Source organism: Acanthochromis polyacanthus, chromosome 23, assembly GCF_021347895.1.
Source record: "Acanthochromis polyacanthus isolate Apoly-LR-REF ecotype Palm Island chromosome 23, KAUST_Apoly_ChrSc, whole genome shotgun sequence".
NCBI classification, from domain to species: Eukaryota; Metazoa; Chordata; class Actinopteri; family Pomacentridae; genus Acanthochromis; species Acanthochromis polyacanthus.
Window position 1 is genome coordinate 21,432,553 of NC_067135.1, and position 16,617 is coordinate 21,449,169.

Sequence of the window (16,617 nt, forward strand, 5' to 3'; positions counted from 1 at the left end):
TCACAGTTAGTTTGCTCTCTAGCCTCCAGTAAGTCTGTTAAGTTTTTGACACCTTTTTAACTTTGTTTCTCTCCTGCCTTCACCCAGACCCAGCTGTCCGGGATCTCCGCCGCCGAGAACCCTCGTCCGCCTTCCCCAACCCATTCGGCACCGGTTTCCCCCCATCTGGATCCCCCCTTCTGCCTGGACCCCTCCCTGGAACCCCGACCTGCTTCCCTCCCCGATCGCTGGAACCCACAACACAACCGGCTGCTCCTTACCTCCCGGAGCCCACCAGACCCCACCGGTGAGACGTCCTCCTCTGCCCGACCAACCTAACACCTTGGGCTCCCCGGTTCATCAGAGCCTGACGTTCCGCCTCCTCCGAACCCCTCGCCACCCACTGGACACCTTGCCCCCACCAACGTCTGGCCGCCAGGGAACCCCGGCTCCAGACCCACCTGGCCAAGCCCCCATTACATCAGCCGCTCCTGCATCCTGGTTTCCCCCCATCGAGCCACTAGTCACCCCTTTACAATAAAATTCCTTCTCAGTTCCACCGGCCTTGGTAGTGTGGCTCTCTGTTCGGGTCCGCCCTCTGAGACCGTGACAGAACAATCTGGCCAAAAGCATGGACCCGGAGAGCCTACTACCGGGGTCTGGACCCACCATTTCCCCCCACAGCCCAGCAGTTTACCCCGATCATCTGGTTTTTCCCCTGTACCCCGTCGCTGACCCAAACATTTTCTACCAGTCCGACGAAGCCTTCGACTACCTCAGCCCACTCTACACCCTACTTGACGTGAGGAGAAATACCACCGAGCAGATCCCCCAAGATCTCCTCCCAGCGTCCAATCTGAACCCGTCTCTCCGCCAGCCACCAAGAAACCTGGCTGCTGAAAACGTCATGCCAGGAAGCGCCACGACTCCCCGGCCCCAGCTCCAAGAAGGCCCCACATCGATCCTCCACCTTCTGTCCACATGGGGGCCATCCTCCTGTCCTCTGTTCCCCAAAACCAGACCCCAGCCCAGTCCTCTGGCCCCCAGAACCAGCCCGCTGACCCTCTGAACCAAGCCCCGAACCAGACCTCCATTCCCCCCAATCAGACCCAGTCCTCAGCTCCCCAGAACCAGACCCAATCCTCTGTATCCCTGAACCAGGTCCCGACCCAGATTTCAGGCCATTCTTTTGTTTTTCTTTTCCAGCAAGGAGAACAGCGTTTTTTTTTTTTTTTTTTTTTATGCCATTAGTGATCTCTGGTGGGAGTGGAAGGAGGATCCCAAGGACAGCACGGTAGCTTTGGCGCACATGTTAGCAGATCAGAGGCCCGGGCTGACCTGCCACCTACCTGAGGAAATGCAGGACTTCCTGAACACCCCTCCCCGCACTCAGCACGATCCAGTTCTGCCCCCAGAGGGGCTCCCGGATCCAGTTCTGCCCCCAGAGGGGCTCCCGGATCCAGTTCTACCCCCAGAGGGGCTCCCGGATCCAGTTCTACCCCCAGAGGGGCTCCCGGATCCAGTTCTGCCCCCGGAGGAGCCTCCGTCCCCGCCTCCTGTTCCCGTGGGGGTCGGCGCCCCGCCTCCGCTCCCTGAGGAGGTCGGCACCCCCCCCTCCAGCCCCTGGGACCTCGGCAGCCTTAGAAAGGCTTAAGGCCTCCCCCGAGTCCCTGAAGAGGCTCTGCGCCTCCTCTCTAGCGCCGCCCCCGGAGGGGCCCCTGGATCCTGCGCTGCCCCTGGATCCTGCGCCGCCCCCGGAGGGGCTCCTGGTCCTGTCCCCAGCTCCCCCCCCCAGAGGACCCACCGGACCCAGCCGACCCAATGAGGCTGGATGGGCCGCCCTCCAGAGCGGTCCATCCTGGCTGTACCGCCCCCGGGCCATCCCCCTGGACGGCCCAGCCTGTCTGTCCGGCCCCCGGACAGCCCGCCGGAACAGTCCCTCCTGCTTGTCCAGCTTCGACCGGCCCCGCCTCCAGGCCACCCTCTGAAGCGGACCCTCTGGCCCGTCCGGCCTCGGCCTGTACCACTTCCGGGCCGCCCCCCTGATCAGACCCTCCGGCTTACCCAGCCTTGACAAGTCCGTCCTCCAGACCGGACTCTCCGTCCTGTCCACCCGCGGCCAGTCCGGCCTACAGTCCGTCCTCCGGAGCGGACCCTCCGTCCTGTCCATACTATCCTGTCCAGACTCATCAATTATATCATTTAAAACCTTTTAAAATTTGTTTGCTAAACATAATGCAATAATTTTGTATTCATTGTTCAGTAATGCGATAGGACACCAATTACCTATCAATAAGACATCCTTTTGTGGCTTAGGGATTAAAGTAATTAAACTTTGGCATAGAGAGGGTGGAAGAACTTGACTGTAAAAACATTAAGTAGAAAAGGGGTAAGTTCTACTGAGAACAGTTAATAAAATTCAAAAGTGAAGAAGAAGAATCCATCTACTCCAGGGGGTTTATTTAATTTCAGTTTTTTAATAGCATCCCTGATTTCTGAAACAGTAATTGGAGAATCACATATTGCTTTATCAGCCTCTCCAATTGCCTTGATTTCACCTAAAGAATGAAAAAAGTCTTCCATTTCAGAGGGTGAAAAATTGGATTCTTAGAGCTTTATAATAATTTTCACAAATTTCACCAATGTATTTTGGATTATCATCAATTGATAAGTCTCGGTTAAGTTCTCTGTACTCCTCCTCATCTCCGTCCATGATGAGGCCAACGATGGCAGAGTCGCCAGAGAACTTCTTAAGATGGCAGTTTGTGGTGTGATGGCAGAAGTCTGCAGTGCAGAGGGTGAAAAGAAAGGGGGCAAGGACAGTCCCCTGTGGGGCCCCTGTACTGCAGACCACAGTGTCGGACACACAGTCCCCTGCCCTCACAAACTGTGGTCGGTTGGTGAGGTAATCCAGCAGCCACACTGTGAGGTGAGAGTCCACTCCTGTCTGCTCCAGCTTGTCCCCCAGAAGCGCAGGCTTGATGGTGTTGAAGGCACTGGAGAAATCATAAAACATGATTCTCACAATGCTCTTCGTCTTCTCCAGGTGAGAGAGGCATCTGTGCAGGAGGTAGATCATGCATCATCAATCCCGATGCCGGGCTGGTAGGCAAACTGCAGCGGGTCCAATGATGAGCTCACCAGGGGTCGCAGATGACAAAGGACCAACCTCTCCAGGGTCTTCATCAGGTGGGATGTTAGTGCCACCGGCCTGAATTGGTTGAGGTCCTTGAGGTGCGATATCTTCAGCACTGATACCACCATGTCTTCTGTTGTGAAGCACGGAGATATGAGATCCCAGAATCAGCCACAAAGGGGAGACTCTGACAGAACAACAGCTAAATAAGGGAACATTGTGATATTATAACCTGTAATTTAGGATCAGATTATGCCAAAACCTAATGAATGAGTTTGAAATAACCAAGTGTCTATTCTTACATTCTTTAATGTTGAAACGGTGTAGAAATCAGAAGAGAGCCTCATTTAGAAAGAATGAAGGGTTGATTATTTTTTGGGAAAATGTCTTCTTCTACTACATTTTTATAAGTTGGTTGTTTCTTTAAATATGTCCTTTTTACTAGATTGATAAAAGATTGCACAATGGGATGCCAGCGACAGTTAGAGGCTGACATCTGTTTTTCCATTTCCTGATCAGGAGCCTGTGCTGAGCTGCAGACAGGACAGATCAGGGGGGCAAGATGGGCTGTCTGGACAGTCCAAAACAAATAGTTTCAGTTCCTTAAAAGTGGAGATGTCCATGAAGTCAGTGTATGGGACAAGTGTGCGAGTTGGGAGGGGGTAGAGATGAAGTTGTTGCTTAAGTTAATTTAGTATGAGATCATTGCTATGTTAATTAAGGGTGAAGTGATTGCATATGCATAAGGTTCAGTAAACTATAAATTACATCTGATCGAGACGCAAGTTGGGAGTCGTTGGGTGATAGTCGCTTGATGCAAACCAGGGTAGAAATGCCCTGAGCTAAGGGGATTTTACCACGTAACTTGGACGGGGAATTCAACATGATCTGCAAAGGAATAACTGTTCTGATGGAATTATGGATTAAAGGAACTGCTCTTTCTTCATTGAGGATTACAGAACTGTGATCTGGAAATAATGCTGTCTGAAGGAACATTACTGAACTCTATTTTCCATGTGAGGAATAACACCTGAATGGATTAACAAAGTTTTTAGTGGCCCAAACAACAAAAATGGATATATGCAGATCTAAATCTGGTCCCGACCCCCGTCCACTTCCCCCTGGGTCCCGGCGGGTCTCAAACACTTGTCGGGTCTCAGGTGAGCAGTCGGGTGTGGCCACACCCTAACTGCTCTTCCTCCAAATTACATATCTTAGGTGATTTGCACTCTCCTTTAGGAAAGCATAATACCAGTCGGGAGTTAGGCTAAGTGATTTGAATATTATCTAATGTTTGATTATTTGTCTGATGATTTATTGGCTATGCTTTTGTCCTGCTAAATATATTTTAATAAAGCATTATTCTGCAATTAAAGACAACAAATTGCAAGTGCTATTTTTTATTTTTATTTCTATTCTTATTCTATTTTATCCCTGAATGAATACTTATGCATCTTGCTCTGGATGTAGAAAGTCAGATTACAGCGTGCATGACAATAGCAAAGGTTCTAAAAGCTTACCTAATTATAGGGTCCAGGTTGGCCCAGTATAAACATATCCTAGAGATTGTCTACATGTCCATAATCTCTGAATTAAACCTAGCAATTTACCAAGTGCAAGATCCAGAGGTAAAGCTGCCGTTAACAGGCGTGACTGGTGATTAAGTTTAACTGTACCGAAGTGGGTACTTGGTTAAATTAATTATCAGTGGAAGCAGGGATAGGCGTCTGGATGAAGGCAGTGAGAAAGCTAGGTGAATTTTCCTCGTATTACCAGCTTAACAGTTCTGCAGCATCCCTTTGAGTAAGATCTCAGGGGGCAGTAGAACCACACCCGTAGGATGGAGAGCTGGTCCGGTGATTCCCTGACAGCTGAATAAGTTAATTAGGGGTTACTGGCCCTGAGGATCAACACTTCCACAGCTGTGGTACTCTCCCCAGTTTCAGGCTCAAGTTGAAAATATGTTCCACAATCCTGCTCAGCTGATCTGCGCAGGACTTGAGGAGCCTGGAGCTGATGCCATCAGGACCCGTAGCCTTCCTGATCTTCAGTCTGCTCAGTTCTCGCTTCACCTGGGATGTTGATAGGGACAAGTTGGGGCACGGGGGCTGTGGAGGAGGGGAAGTGTGATGGTAGGAGAACTGTGGTGGAGCTGTAAGGAGGGGGAATACAGTGGGGGTGGTACAGTCAGCAGGGGGTGCAGACAGATGCAGTGGTGGCTGCTGCAGGGTGGACTGGTCCGGGGGAGGGGTGGCTGACTGTTCAAACCTGTTAAAGAAGGTGTTTAGATCATTCACCCACTCCTGGTCCCGTCTCAGTTCAGTCTTGGGATCTTTGTGGCCAGAGATGGTTTTCAGGCCCCTCCAGGCCCCGCTGACATCGTTCTGCAGCAGTTGATCCTCCATCCTCTTCCTGTGGCGGCATTTCCCCTCTCTGATCTTCCTCCTCAGTTCTCTCTGTGCAGATCTCATCTCCTCCTTGTCTCCTGACCTAAAAGCCCTCTGTTTCTTCTTTAGGAGAGCCTTTATATCAGGAGTAATCCAGGGTTTGCTGTTGGCGAAACAGCATACAGTCTTGGTGGGCACAGTGTAATCCACACAGAAGTTAATGTAGTCTGTGATGCAGTGAGTGAGGTTGTTGATGTCCTCCCCATGATCCTCACAGAACACTTCCCACATAGTCGTGTCGAAACAGTCCTTGAGAGCCTCCTCAGCTTCCTTGGACCATCTCTTGACCATGCGGGTGACAGCTAGCTGTCTGTGTACCAGAGGTTTGTACACAGGAAGGAGGTGAACCAGGTTATGGTCAGATTTACCAAGTGGTGGAAGAGGAGATGATGTATATGCCTCCTTGGTGTTGGCATAAAAAAGGTCCAGTATTTTATTGTCTCTGGTGTGGCAGGTGATACTGTGTGAAGGTGGGTAGTGTGGACGACGGAGAGGCATGGTTAAAGTCCCCAGTAATAAGGAAGAGGGCCTGTGGGTGCTGTGTCTGCAGCTTGCTTGTTACAGAGTGTAGGACATCAACATCTCTGGCAATTGCCTGTCTTCTCAAACGTAGTCGCTGTTGCTTGTGAATATGATGAAGACAGGCAGCTACTAACAGTTTGATTATTTGTTTCTGGATCGCAATGTAGGGTTGCAAAGTCAGGAATGGCACTTGCAACGTTGCTGAACGGCTGCACATGCAGTGATGTACTGACTATTTACGGTTATGCAATGGTTGGTTCCTTGCCAATGGAGAAGCAAACTGTTTCTAAAGGCTAAGTTCCCGTATTTCTAGACTTCAGCTACGAGTAGGTCCATGTGTTTGCCATGTGTTTCCGTGCGTCTCCAAGGCTTCCAACTTTTGACCAGACCTTAGAGTAAGATTTGGTTTGTGTGGGATGCTGATGGGGAGTCTGGGAGCCCTCCCCCAGAAAATTTGGACAATTATTGATCCTATTTCCTGCATTGTGGTGCATTTTAAGAGCATTTTGCCAGTTAAAATCTTATTATAGAGATAACATTAAGGGATAATAAAAAACAAACAAACATTGAGCTTTAAAAAAGCAAAAAAAAAAAAAAACAGAGCAAGGGCAGCAAGGGCAGGCAGTATTGAAAATGGTTCTTCATGTAAAATATGGATGAAATTTCTGTGGCTGGATGTGCACAACACATTTCAGCATTTTCCATAAATATATGCATAATTAAAATAACTCCAGCAACCACTCTAACATTTGTCTTGGAGGATTCTAATGCACACTCAACAGCTTCAAGTTGACCACATTAGCCAACTAAACAATAAAAAAGAGCTTAAGCAAAAACAAAACATAACTTCATAACTTAAATTATCCATTCACTGAACAGAATTACAATCAGACACTAAACTCTGTCCCACAGGAGCAAGGTGACATGGACTAAACCCAGGACTAAACCAGGTCTGATCGGAGCTCACACGAACAGGGTGAATAACTTAACAAAATCCTAACATTTTGACCTGGTTTATGTTTTTCTTCTTTTCTTTAAACTATTGCAAGGTCTATCACATGAACCAGATAACTGTCATGAAGTCCAATGTATTCTCTATCAGCATAAATTAACTAAGGTTATAGTATTATTCCATAATGGTATATAATAATGTGACGTTTTTTATATTTGTGTGATGTTTTCTAAAAGGACTTTCAGAAAAAGATATGAAATGCTAGTTTGTGGATTCAGCCAGAGGGAATGATCTGATTAATACTGTGGAAAACAACTGCCCTCCAACTTAGTTATAGCAGTGCTTTGCAAACTTTTACTGCTGAGATCCACACTAGAACATGTTGGAAATATAATTTATGTTTTGTTGAATAAATTGTTGTATTAGTAATGATTGAAAAAAGTACAGATAAAACAAATACTGGGTAGGATCAAAGAAGGCATACACAACCAAGAAAAATGTTGAATAAACCAGGTCAAAAAACGGGAGAGTATCTTTGATGCAATTCAATATGAGCTCACTAACAGCTAAAAAGAATTCCCTAATTTAGAGATGTCACTCCTTTACAAATTTGAGGACCACTGTGCAACAAAATTTCAGATATTTTTTTTTTGCTTGTAACAACATTCTAAGCAGCCGTGTGACAACAAAACGTTTCAGAAAGTGACATGCTGGCAACCTTATAGTTCTCCCGCTCACAGGAAACAAATCACTTTGAGACTACAAGCCCACTGACACAGCAAGTGAGCGATATACTTGTTCTAAAGCCTTAATACGTACCTGAAAAGAGGTTAATGTTGGTATGATGATCTGGAATCACTCCTCCACGTTTAAAGCTCCCGGGCAGCTGCACAGGCTTTCAAATACATTGAGTCAACAGCCTGCCTGACAGCTGCACAATGACTGGGGAACGTGTAGGACGGAAAATGCGGACCGGATTTTCACAAACCCGACGTTCTCTGGAGTAAAAACGCAAACTGGATTTCCCCAAAGGTTACATATTCCCATAACAGCAAAGTGGAACTTTTTTTTCTGCCCGTGAGACATTGGGAGTGTGGGGTGAGAGCATGTGAAGGGATTGATTTGCGTGTGTCTCACAGCCAAAGCGTGAGAGTTGGCAACCCTGCATCTCCGTCCGCATTGGCTAGAAATATGTGGAGGTGCGCGGAGCGGAAATTTTTCACATGAAAAGGCTGCTCGAGGAGGCGTGGGTGTGAAAGTTGCACAATTTCTCTGCATGGAGCTGCACCAACCTCGTGGATGCGGTAAGCATAAAACAAGCTTTACAAGGCATGAGATTTGTACCAACTGAGCTGAGGAGGAGCTGAAGACTACAAGGAATATCAACGAGGGGAAGTATCAGCACAGGAGGACGATAGAGGAACAGCTGCAGCAGAAAAACATCAGTGGAGTCTGGAAGGGCCTAAAGACTATCTCTAGCTACAAGGCGTCCGACTCCCAGGTTGTAGAGGACCAGAAGTGAGTCAGTGATTTAAACCTATTCTTCAACAGGTTTGATCAGGCTCCTGCCCTTCCCCCCACCCAACCACCCCTGCTGCAACCCCTGTCCTCTCCTCTCCAAGAAGCCTGTAAGCACTGTAAGAATCAAGTTCTTTGATTTCTCCAGTTCTTTTAACACGATTCAGCTGGTTCTCCTGAGGGACAAGCTGAAGGTCACAGGGGTTGATGAACACCTCTCGGGGTGGACACTGGACTACCTCACAGACAGACCACAGTTTGTGAGGGCACGGGACTATGAGTCTGACATGTTTGTCTGCAGCACTGGGGCCCCGTAGTGAACGGTCTTGGCTCTGTTTCTTTTCACTCTGTACACTGCAGTCTTCACATACAACTCAGCCAGCTGTCATCTGCAGAAGTTCCCTGATGACTCTGCAATCATCTGTCTTATCTCAGATGATGATGATCAGGAGTACAGAGAACTGATGCAAGACTTTGTGGACTGGTGCCAGCGGAACTGCCTCCAGATCAACTCAGAGAAGACCTAAGAGCCGGTGGTAGACTTCTGCAAGTGCAGTCACACACCCCCAACGTTGGTGAACATCCAGGGCATGGACACTGAGAGAGTGGACTCATACAAGTACCTGGGTGTTCACCTGAACAATAAACTGGACTGGTCAAACCACACTACCTACTATCTACTGAGGAGACTGCAGTCTTTTGGGGTGCAGGGGGCACTCCTGAAGACTTTTTATGACTCTGGTAGCATCAGCTATCTTCTATGGAGTGGTCTGCTGGGGCAGCAGCATCACAGCTGCTGACAAAGGCTATGTTCACACTGCAGGGCTTAATGCTCAATTCCGATTTTTTTGTGAAATCCGATTTTTTTTGTGAGTTCATTCACATTTCCAATTAAATGCAACTTGTATGTGATCTCCTGTGTGAACCTCACACGACCCAAAAGTGTCCCGCATGCGCAGAAGAGGACACAACAACGACACACGCAGAGAGCGTGTTCAGTATTTACGGAAGTAAACATGGACGCTTACAGTAGAGCATGTCTGGCCATTTTAAAGTTGTTGTCCAGCCGGAGTCAGCATATTTATAACTTAATCGTTTTAAGGAGAAGGTCAAGAAGGAAGAGAGCCAGAATTTTGGCCCTGGCGTTTTGTGGGGCAGTGGCAGCAACATCTGTCCAGAGAACTGTGTGGGTGCAGAGTCGCAGCCAGGAGTGGTGGGGTAGTGATGTGAGAGGTTTCACAGATGCGACTTCATTCAGAATTTTCGAATGACAAGGGCGACCTTTACGTACATACAGTGGGTACGGAAAGTATTCAGACCCCTTGAAATTTTTCACTCTCTGTGTCATTCCAGCCATTTGCCAAAATCAAAAAAGTTATTTCTCATTAATGTACACTCAGCACTCCATCTTGACAGAAAAAAACAGAAATGTAGAAATTTTTACAAATTTATTCATCCTTCCTTCAGTTGCAACCAGTCGTCCTGTCCCTGCAGCTGAAAAACACCCCCACAACATGATGCTCCCACCACCATGTTTCACTGTACAGATTGTATTGGGCAGGTGATGAGCAGTGCCTGGTTTTCTCCACACATACCACTTAGAATTAACACCAAAAAGTTCAATCTTGGTCTCATCAGACCAGAGAATCTTATTTCTCATAGTCTGGGAGTCCTTCATGTGTTTTTGGCAAACTCTATGCAGGCTTTCATGTGTCTTGCACTGAGGAGCGGCTTCTGTCGGGCCACTCTGCCATAAAGCCCCGACTGGTGGAGGGCTGCAGTGACAGTTGACTTTGTGGAACTTTCTCCTATCTCCCGACTGCATCTCTGGAGCTCAGCCACAGTGATCTTTGGGTTCTTCTTTACCTCTCTCACCAAGGCTCTTCTCCCACGATTGCTCAGTTTGGCTGGACGGCCAGGTCTAGGAAAAGTTGTGGTCGTCCCAAACTTCTTCCATTTGAAGATTATGGAGGCCACTGTGCTCTTAGGAACCTTGAGTGTTGCAGAAATTCTTTTGTAACCTTGGCCAGATCTGTGCCTTGCCACAATTCTGTCTCTGAGCTCTTTGGGCAGTTCCTTCGACCTCATGATTCTCATTTGCTCTGACATGCACTGTGAGCTGTAAGGTCTTATATAGACAGGTGCGTGCCTTTCCTAATCAAGTCCAATCAGTTTAATTAAACACAGCTGGACTCCAATAAAGAAGCAGAACCATCTCAAGGAGGATCAGAAGAAATGGACAGCATGTGAGTTAAATATGAATGTCGCTGCAAAGGGTCTGAATACTTACAGTTGCAAGAAAAAGTATATAAACCCTTTGGGATTACATGGATTTCTGCATACATTGGTCATAAAATATGTTCTGATCTTCATCTAACTCATATAACTAGACAAACAGTCTGCTTAAATAGTACAGCACAACAAATGTATAGGTTTTCATGTTTTTATTGAATACAACAGGTAAACATTCAAAGTGCAGGGTGGAAAAAGTATGTGAACCTTTAAATTTAATAACTGGTTGACCCTGCTTTGGCAGCAATAACCTCAACCAAACGCTTCCTGTAGTTGCAGATCAGACCTGCACAACGATCAGGAGGAATTTTAGACCATTCCTCTGAACAAAACTGTTTCAGTTCAGCAATAGTCTTTGGCTGTCTGGTGTGAATCGCTCTCTTGAGGTCATGCCACAGCATCTCAATCGTGTTGAGGTCAGCACTCTGGCTGGGCCACTCCAGAATGCGGATGTTCTTCTGTTGAAGCCATTCTGTTGTTGTTTTACTTTTATGCTTTGGGTCGTTGTCCTGTTGCATCACCCATCCTCTCTTGAGTTTCAGTTGGTGGACAGATGGTCTGAGGTTTTCCTGCAAAATGTATTGATACACTTTGGAATTCATTTTTCCGTCGATGACAGCAATCCGTCCAGGCCCTGAGGCAGCAAAGCACCCCCAAACCATGATGCTTCCTCCACCATATTTCACAGGTTGGATGATGTTTTTATGTTTGTGTGCTGTGCCTTTTTTTCTCCACACAAACCGTTGTGTGTTTTTGCCAAACAATTCAATTTTGGTCTCATCCGTCCACAGAATATTTTGCCAGTAGTGCTGTGGAACATCTAGGTGCTCTTTTGCAAACTTCAAGCATGCAGCAATGTTTCTCTTGGACAGCAATGGCTTCCTCTGTGGTGTCCTCCCATGGACTCCATTCTTGTTAAGTGTTTTTCTTATGGTAGATACCTCAACAATAATCTTAGCATGTGCCAGAGATTTATGTAGGTCTTCAGATGACACTCTAGGATTCTTCTTCACCTCATTTATGATTCTGAGCTGTGTTCTTGCAGTCATCTTAACAGGACGACCACATCGAGGGAGAGTTGCAACAGTGCTGAACTTTTTCCATTTGTAGACAGTCTGTCTTACTGTTGGCACATGGACATCAAGGCTTTTGGAGATACTTTTGTAACCCTTTCCAGCTTTATGCAAATCAACAATTCTTGATCGAAGATCTTCTGAGAGCTCCTTTGTGCGAGGCATGGTTCAAATCAGGCAATACTACAATAATATAGAAATTCTAAACTGGCTCTTTTATAGAGCAGGACAACTTTAATCAACACATTCCACCTCATCACATTGATTGGAGTCCAGGTTGGTTCACGCCTGGCTCCAATTAGCTCTTGAAGAAGTAATTGGCCTAGGGGTTCACATACTTTTTCCACCCTGCACTTTGAATGTTTACCTGTTGTGTTCAATAAAAACATGAAAACCTATGCCTTTTTTTGTGCTGTACTATTTAAGCAGACTGTGTTTGTCTCGTTATATGACTTAGATGAAGATCAGAACATATTTTATGATCAATCTATGCAGAAATCCATGTAATCCCAAAGGGTTCACATACTTTTTCTTGCAACTGTTTGACCATTTCAGTTTTTCTTTTTTTAAATAAATTTGCAAAAATTTCTACATTTCTGTTTTTTTCTATCAAGATGGGGGTACTGAGTGTACATTAATGAGAAATAAAATATATATTTTTTTATTTTGGCAAATGGCTGCAATGACACAGAGCGAAAAATTTCAAGGGGTCTGAATACTTTCCGTACCCACTGTATGTGAGTGCCTCTTTTTAACACTTTCATGGCAAGACACACGTCTGTCGTGTGACCTGTCCGTTCAGACCGAAGTCGCATGGCAAAAGATCCAATACCTATCGGAAGTAGGACCATATATCCAAGTGGCCTGGGTCGCATTAAAAAAAAAATCGGATCTGTGTCATTCAGATTGTCATGAAAAGATCAGATACAGGTCGCATAGGGGCAAAAAAATCGGATTTGAGTCACTTTAGCCTGCAGTGTGAACATAGCCTAAAGGAAACTTGATCCGGTGATCAAGAAGGCCAGCTCTGTCCTGGGGAACCCCCTGGATCCAGTGCACATGGTGGGAGAAAGGAGGATGTTAGCCAAGCTAACATTCCTGCTGGACAGGGACTCTCACACCATTGCAGGACACTCTGAGGGCACTGGACAGCTCCTGTAGTGACAGACTGTGTCACTCCAGGGGTGTACTGGCATCAGACTCTGTAATCAGCACTGGTCCCAACAGACTACACACCAGGCGTGAACTAACCGTGACGTCACCCGTTGGTTTCAACGCCGAGAAAATGAAGCCCGGATTTTGCTACTTTCTGGTCGCCATTTTGGATTTTTTGGAGCCAGTGACGTAAAAAGCGTCATCAAACAGGCTGGACCGGAGAGCAACTACGGGCAGGACCAGTCAATGGGACTGTCAATCAAGTATAGCCATGACCCCTGGCTCCGCCACCTTTAACGATTTATTTAAAATTCAGTATTGATTTATTTTAAGATCGGCCACCTGATCTCTCATTTTGACCATGAAAACTAACGGGGGAAAAAATCGTGAGCTGTAGAAAATCAGTCTATCAAATTTTGCTTTTTCCAAAAATGAATTGGGGTCTATGGAGCAAAAGCTTTTTGGAGCCAACCCTAGCGGACGGCGTGATATTGCAAGTTTTTGACGCTTCCGGGTGGGCTTCAATTTTGGAACCAGATGCTACGTCCATCTTTATATACACTCTATGCCACACACACACTCACTTAATGACAACTAGCAAACTGTCATGCACAATAAACCCAAGTGCAATTAATTTGTGAATGTATTCTTAAATGTTATGTTTTTATCCTGGTGTGTATTTTTTCATATTTTTTTTCATATTTTTTATATTGTGTATATATAGTGTATATATCTTATGTCTTTAATATATAGATGTGTTTTCTTGATTTTTCTTACTGTCACTTGGCTGCTGTGACGTTGCAAATTTCCCCTTGTGGGACAAATAAAGGATGTTCTATTCTATTTTGTTCTATTCTATTGTAAAGCTATTTTTACAATTCCTATTTGATATGATAAAGCCAGAATAGCAATTCTCTACTCTTGTCATTACTATCAACAATTTCATTGAGTAAGTAAAGTCTTTTGTGTGGAAACATTTACCAGTGCTTTTTGCTGATATTTACTTACTATATATAACAAAAAGATTGAAAGAGTGTCTGTAGCACTTAAGTAAACAGTCATTTCATTCAGACTGGGTAGTTTTAAAATGCCTGTGTTTTATGAGCTTGTATTGCATGCACTGAATATGTAAAAAACAAGTACAGACAAGAAAATCCTTCAGATCCATTTTAACTCAAAGCCTTGTATTACAGCCTGCCATTCTTCAATCTCCCCTGAAAATACAAAACATTCCTTTCACAGCAAAAACACTGCTGTAATGCTCTCAACAGCAAGCTAGCATACTTACATTCTCCTCATAAAGTCTGCTTTCATTGCTTTTGTTGCAGGTAAAAGAAGCTGCTCATAATCCTTGTCTGAGTTTGAGAAAAATCATGTTTCCAGGTGCAGTTTGAAGCTCAGTACAGTAGTTTCCTTCCTGTAAACAGACACCAGTATGTTATTCCATCCACTTTCACGAGTAGGAGCAAAAAATGCAGCAAAATCTGTATTTCGTAGTGTTTCCTGAGGCTGATATGGGCTGGTATGAAGTGAAAAATTCTGTGTGTGAGTGTGACGTAAATAGTCCCACCCCTTCAAAGCACACTATGAAATGACTGTCTGCCAAGAAAAGGCTGAGCAGCGAGAGGAGTAAGAGAGAAACAGCAGAAAATGAGAAACACACAAAGAATGTGCAGAATATTTGGATTAGCCAAAGGGAAGAGTCAATGTCCTCTGCAGCTCTGAGCAGATTATTTCTACCAACAAATATTTGTCTTACAATCTCATAAACTCTTCATTTTTCACGTAAATGCACACAGAGAAGTGCACACTTGATATACTCGAGTTGCATTTGTATTAGTAACACATGGAAATGTATCCAGTGGTTTACTAAACAATGACACAATATATACAGTGACAGTACTTCTGAGTCTCACACATTGGCTGCAGTTTGACTGTGGTAGTCTTTCAGTATCTTCCAAAACCGCACCAAACTCATAAAATCCAACATGCTGTTCTCATCTCTGCCACCAGGTGTTGCAAATTTGTCCCCCACCACTCCCAGACCCTTGTGAATTGCTGCGCAATGCTTCATGTCATACAGAGATTGCACCAGATGGATAATCAGAAACAGTTACAAAGAGTTTCATTTTTGTATTATTCATTTAAATGCAAGCTACAGGTGACTGTAGAGAACAGGATTGGATGAAATAAAATGTCTTGGTTATAAAATGATCAAATCTGAAAAATTTTGGACTTTTGGTATAGATCAAAAAAAGAAAAGCCTATCCCAGCTGAACTATGGGACAGGACCAGTGGTGTAGTCTAGTTTTTTCTAGTGGGTATACTCCAGGCTCATTAAGCAAAGCCAGGTCAGGAAGCCAGGTCAGGTTCTCATATATGTGCGCGTACACACACACACACACACACACACACACACACACACACACACACACACACACACACACACACACACACACACACACACACACACACACACACACACACAAACTGTGTTTTCCTATCCTTGTGGGGATCTACCATTGACTCCCATTCATATCTAACCCCTAACCCTTACCCTAATCCTAACCTTAACCCAGACCAAAACAATGCCTAACCCTAAAGAAACGTTTTTGCACTTTTTTCAGTAACAACAACATGGCCAAGAAAACACTGTTTCCCCTCATGGGGACCCAAATGAGGTCCCCACAAATGACATTTCTTTTGGTTTTCCTATGGTTGTGGGGACATTAGGTCCCCACAACAATAGCCACCACCTGATCACACACACACATGTATACTGGTTTTGCTGGATTAGAAGGATGATTTTTTTCAACCCCCTTTTTTTGCAACACTAAAGGGACACCCTTTCTGCTTATGCTAGAAAGATGTAGTGAATCTCAAAAAATTCTGTTTGAGCTATACAACACAAATCTCACTTCAAAATTTAAATACACACATCAGAACACCTCAAAACAAGAACCTGACACCATGATGTATTAAGAGGACAACTGATAATTAGGTACTTAGCTCCACCCACAGTAATTTCAGGACCAACGTGATTTGTCTGGACCATGGCCATACACATACACAAACATGCAATTTCTGTGTATTAAAGGGTCAAACATGGATAAATGGAACATAACTAAACAGACACAAATGGATTGTGTGCTATAGTGCCTTCACTTAAGTATTAGGGCAATAGAATCCTAGCCCAGCTGCGCTAGACCCATGTTCTGAAGGCACAAGGGTCTAGGCACGCTCGACAGGGAGGGAGGCGGGCTAAAAGGTTGTCTATCAAATCACTCTGCAGCAATTGGGTAGGTATACAACCAGTCAGCGCAACGAATAGGCTCCTAGAGCGCCGGAAATCAGAGGATACGGTAGTTCGGTGAAGCCTTATTTATACAGTCAATGGGTGAAGCTCAAGTATATTACAGACATGTTAACAGAAAGATTATTCAGAGTCGGTGCTAACGGAGCTCAACGACTGTTGTCGTTTTTGTTGTCGACCCTGGCAGAGAATTAAATTCATTGCCGTGGGTTGTCTAGCACGGCTAGGCT

General features: G+C 45.3%; 1 protein-coding gene across 1 annotated transcript in view; it reads right to left on the reverse strand.

Annotated features, from left to right (window-relative positions):
- The window catches only part of hacd4 (3-hydroxyacyl-CoA dehydratase 4), a 48,997-nt gene extending 34,369 nt beyond the window's left edge, over positions 1 to 14,628 (reverse strand). Inside the window, exon 1 of the mRNA XM_051943845.1 lies at positions 14,363 to 14,628. Within this exon, the coding sequence (XP_051799805.1) occupies positions 14,363 to 14,388 (26 nt within the window). The 5' untranslated portion in view covers positions 14,389 to 14,628. The remainder of the gene's footprint in view (positions 1 to 14,362) is intronic.
- Between the last annotated feature and the right edge of the window lie 1,989 nt (positions 14,629 to 16,617).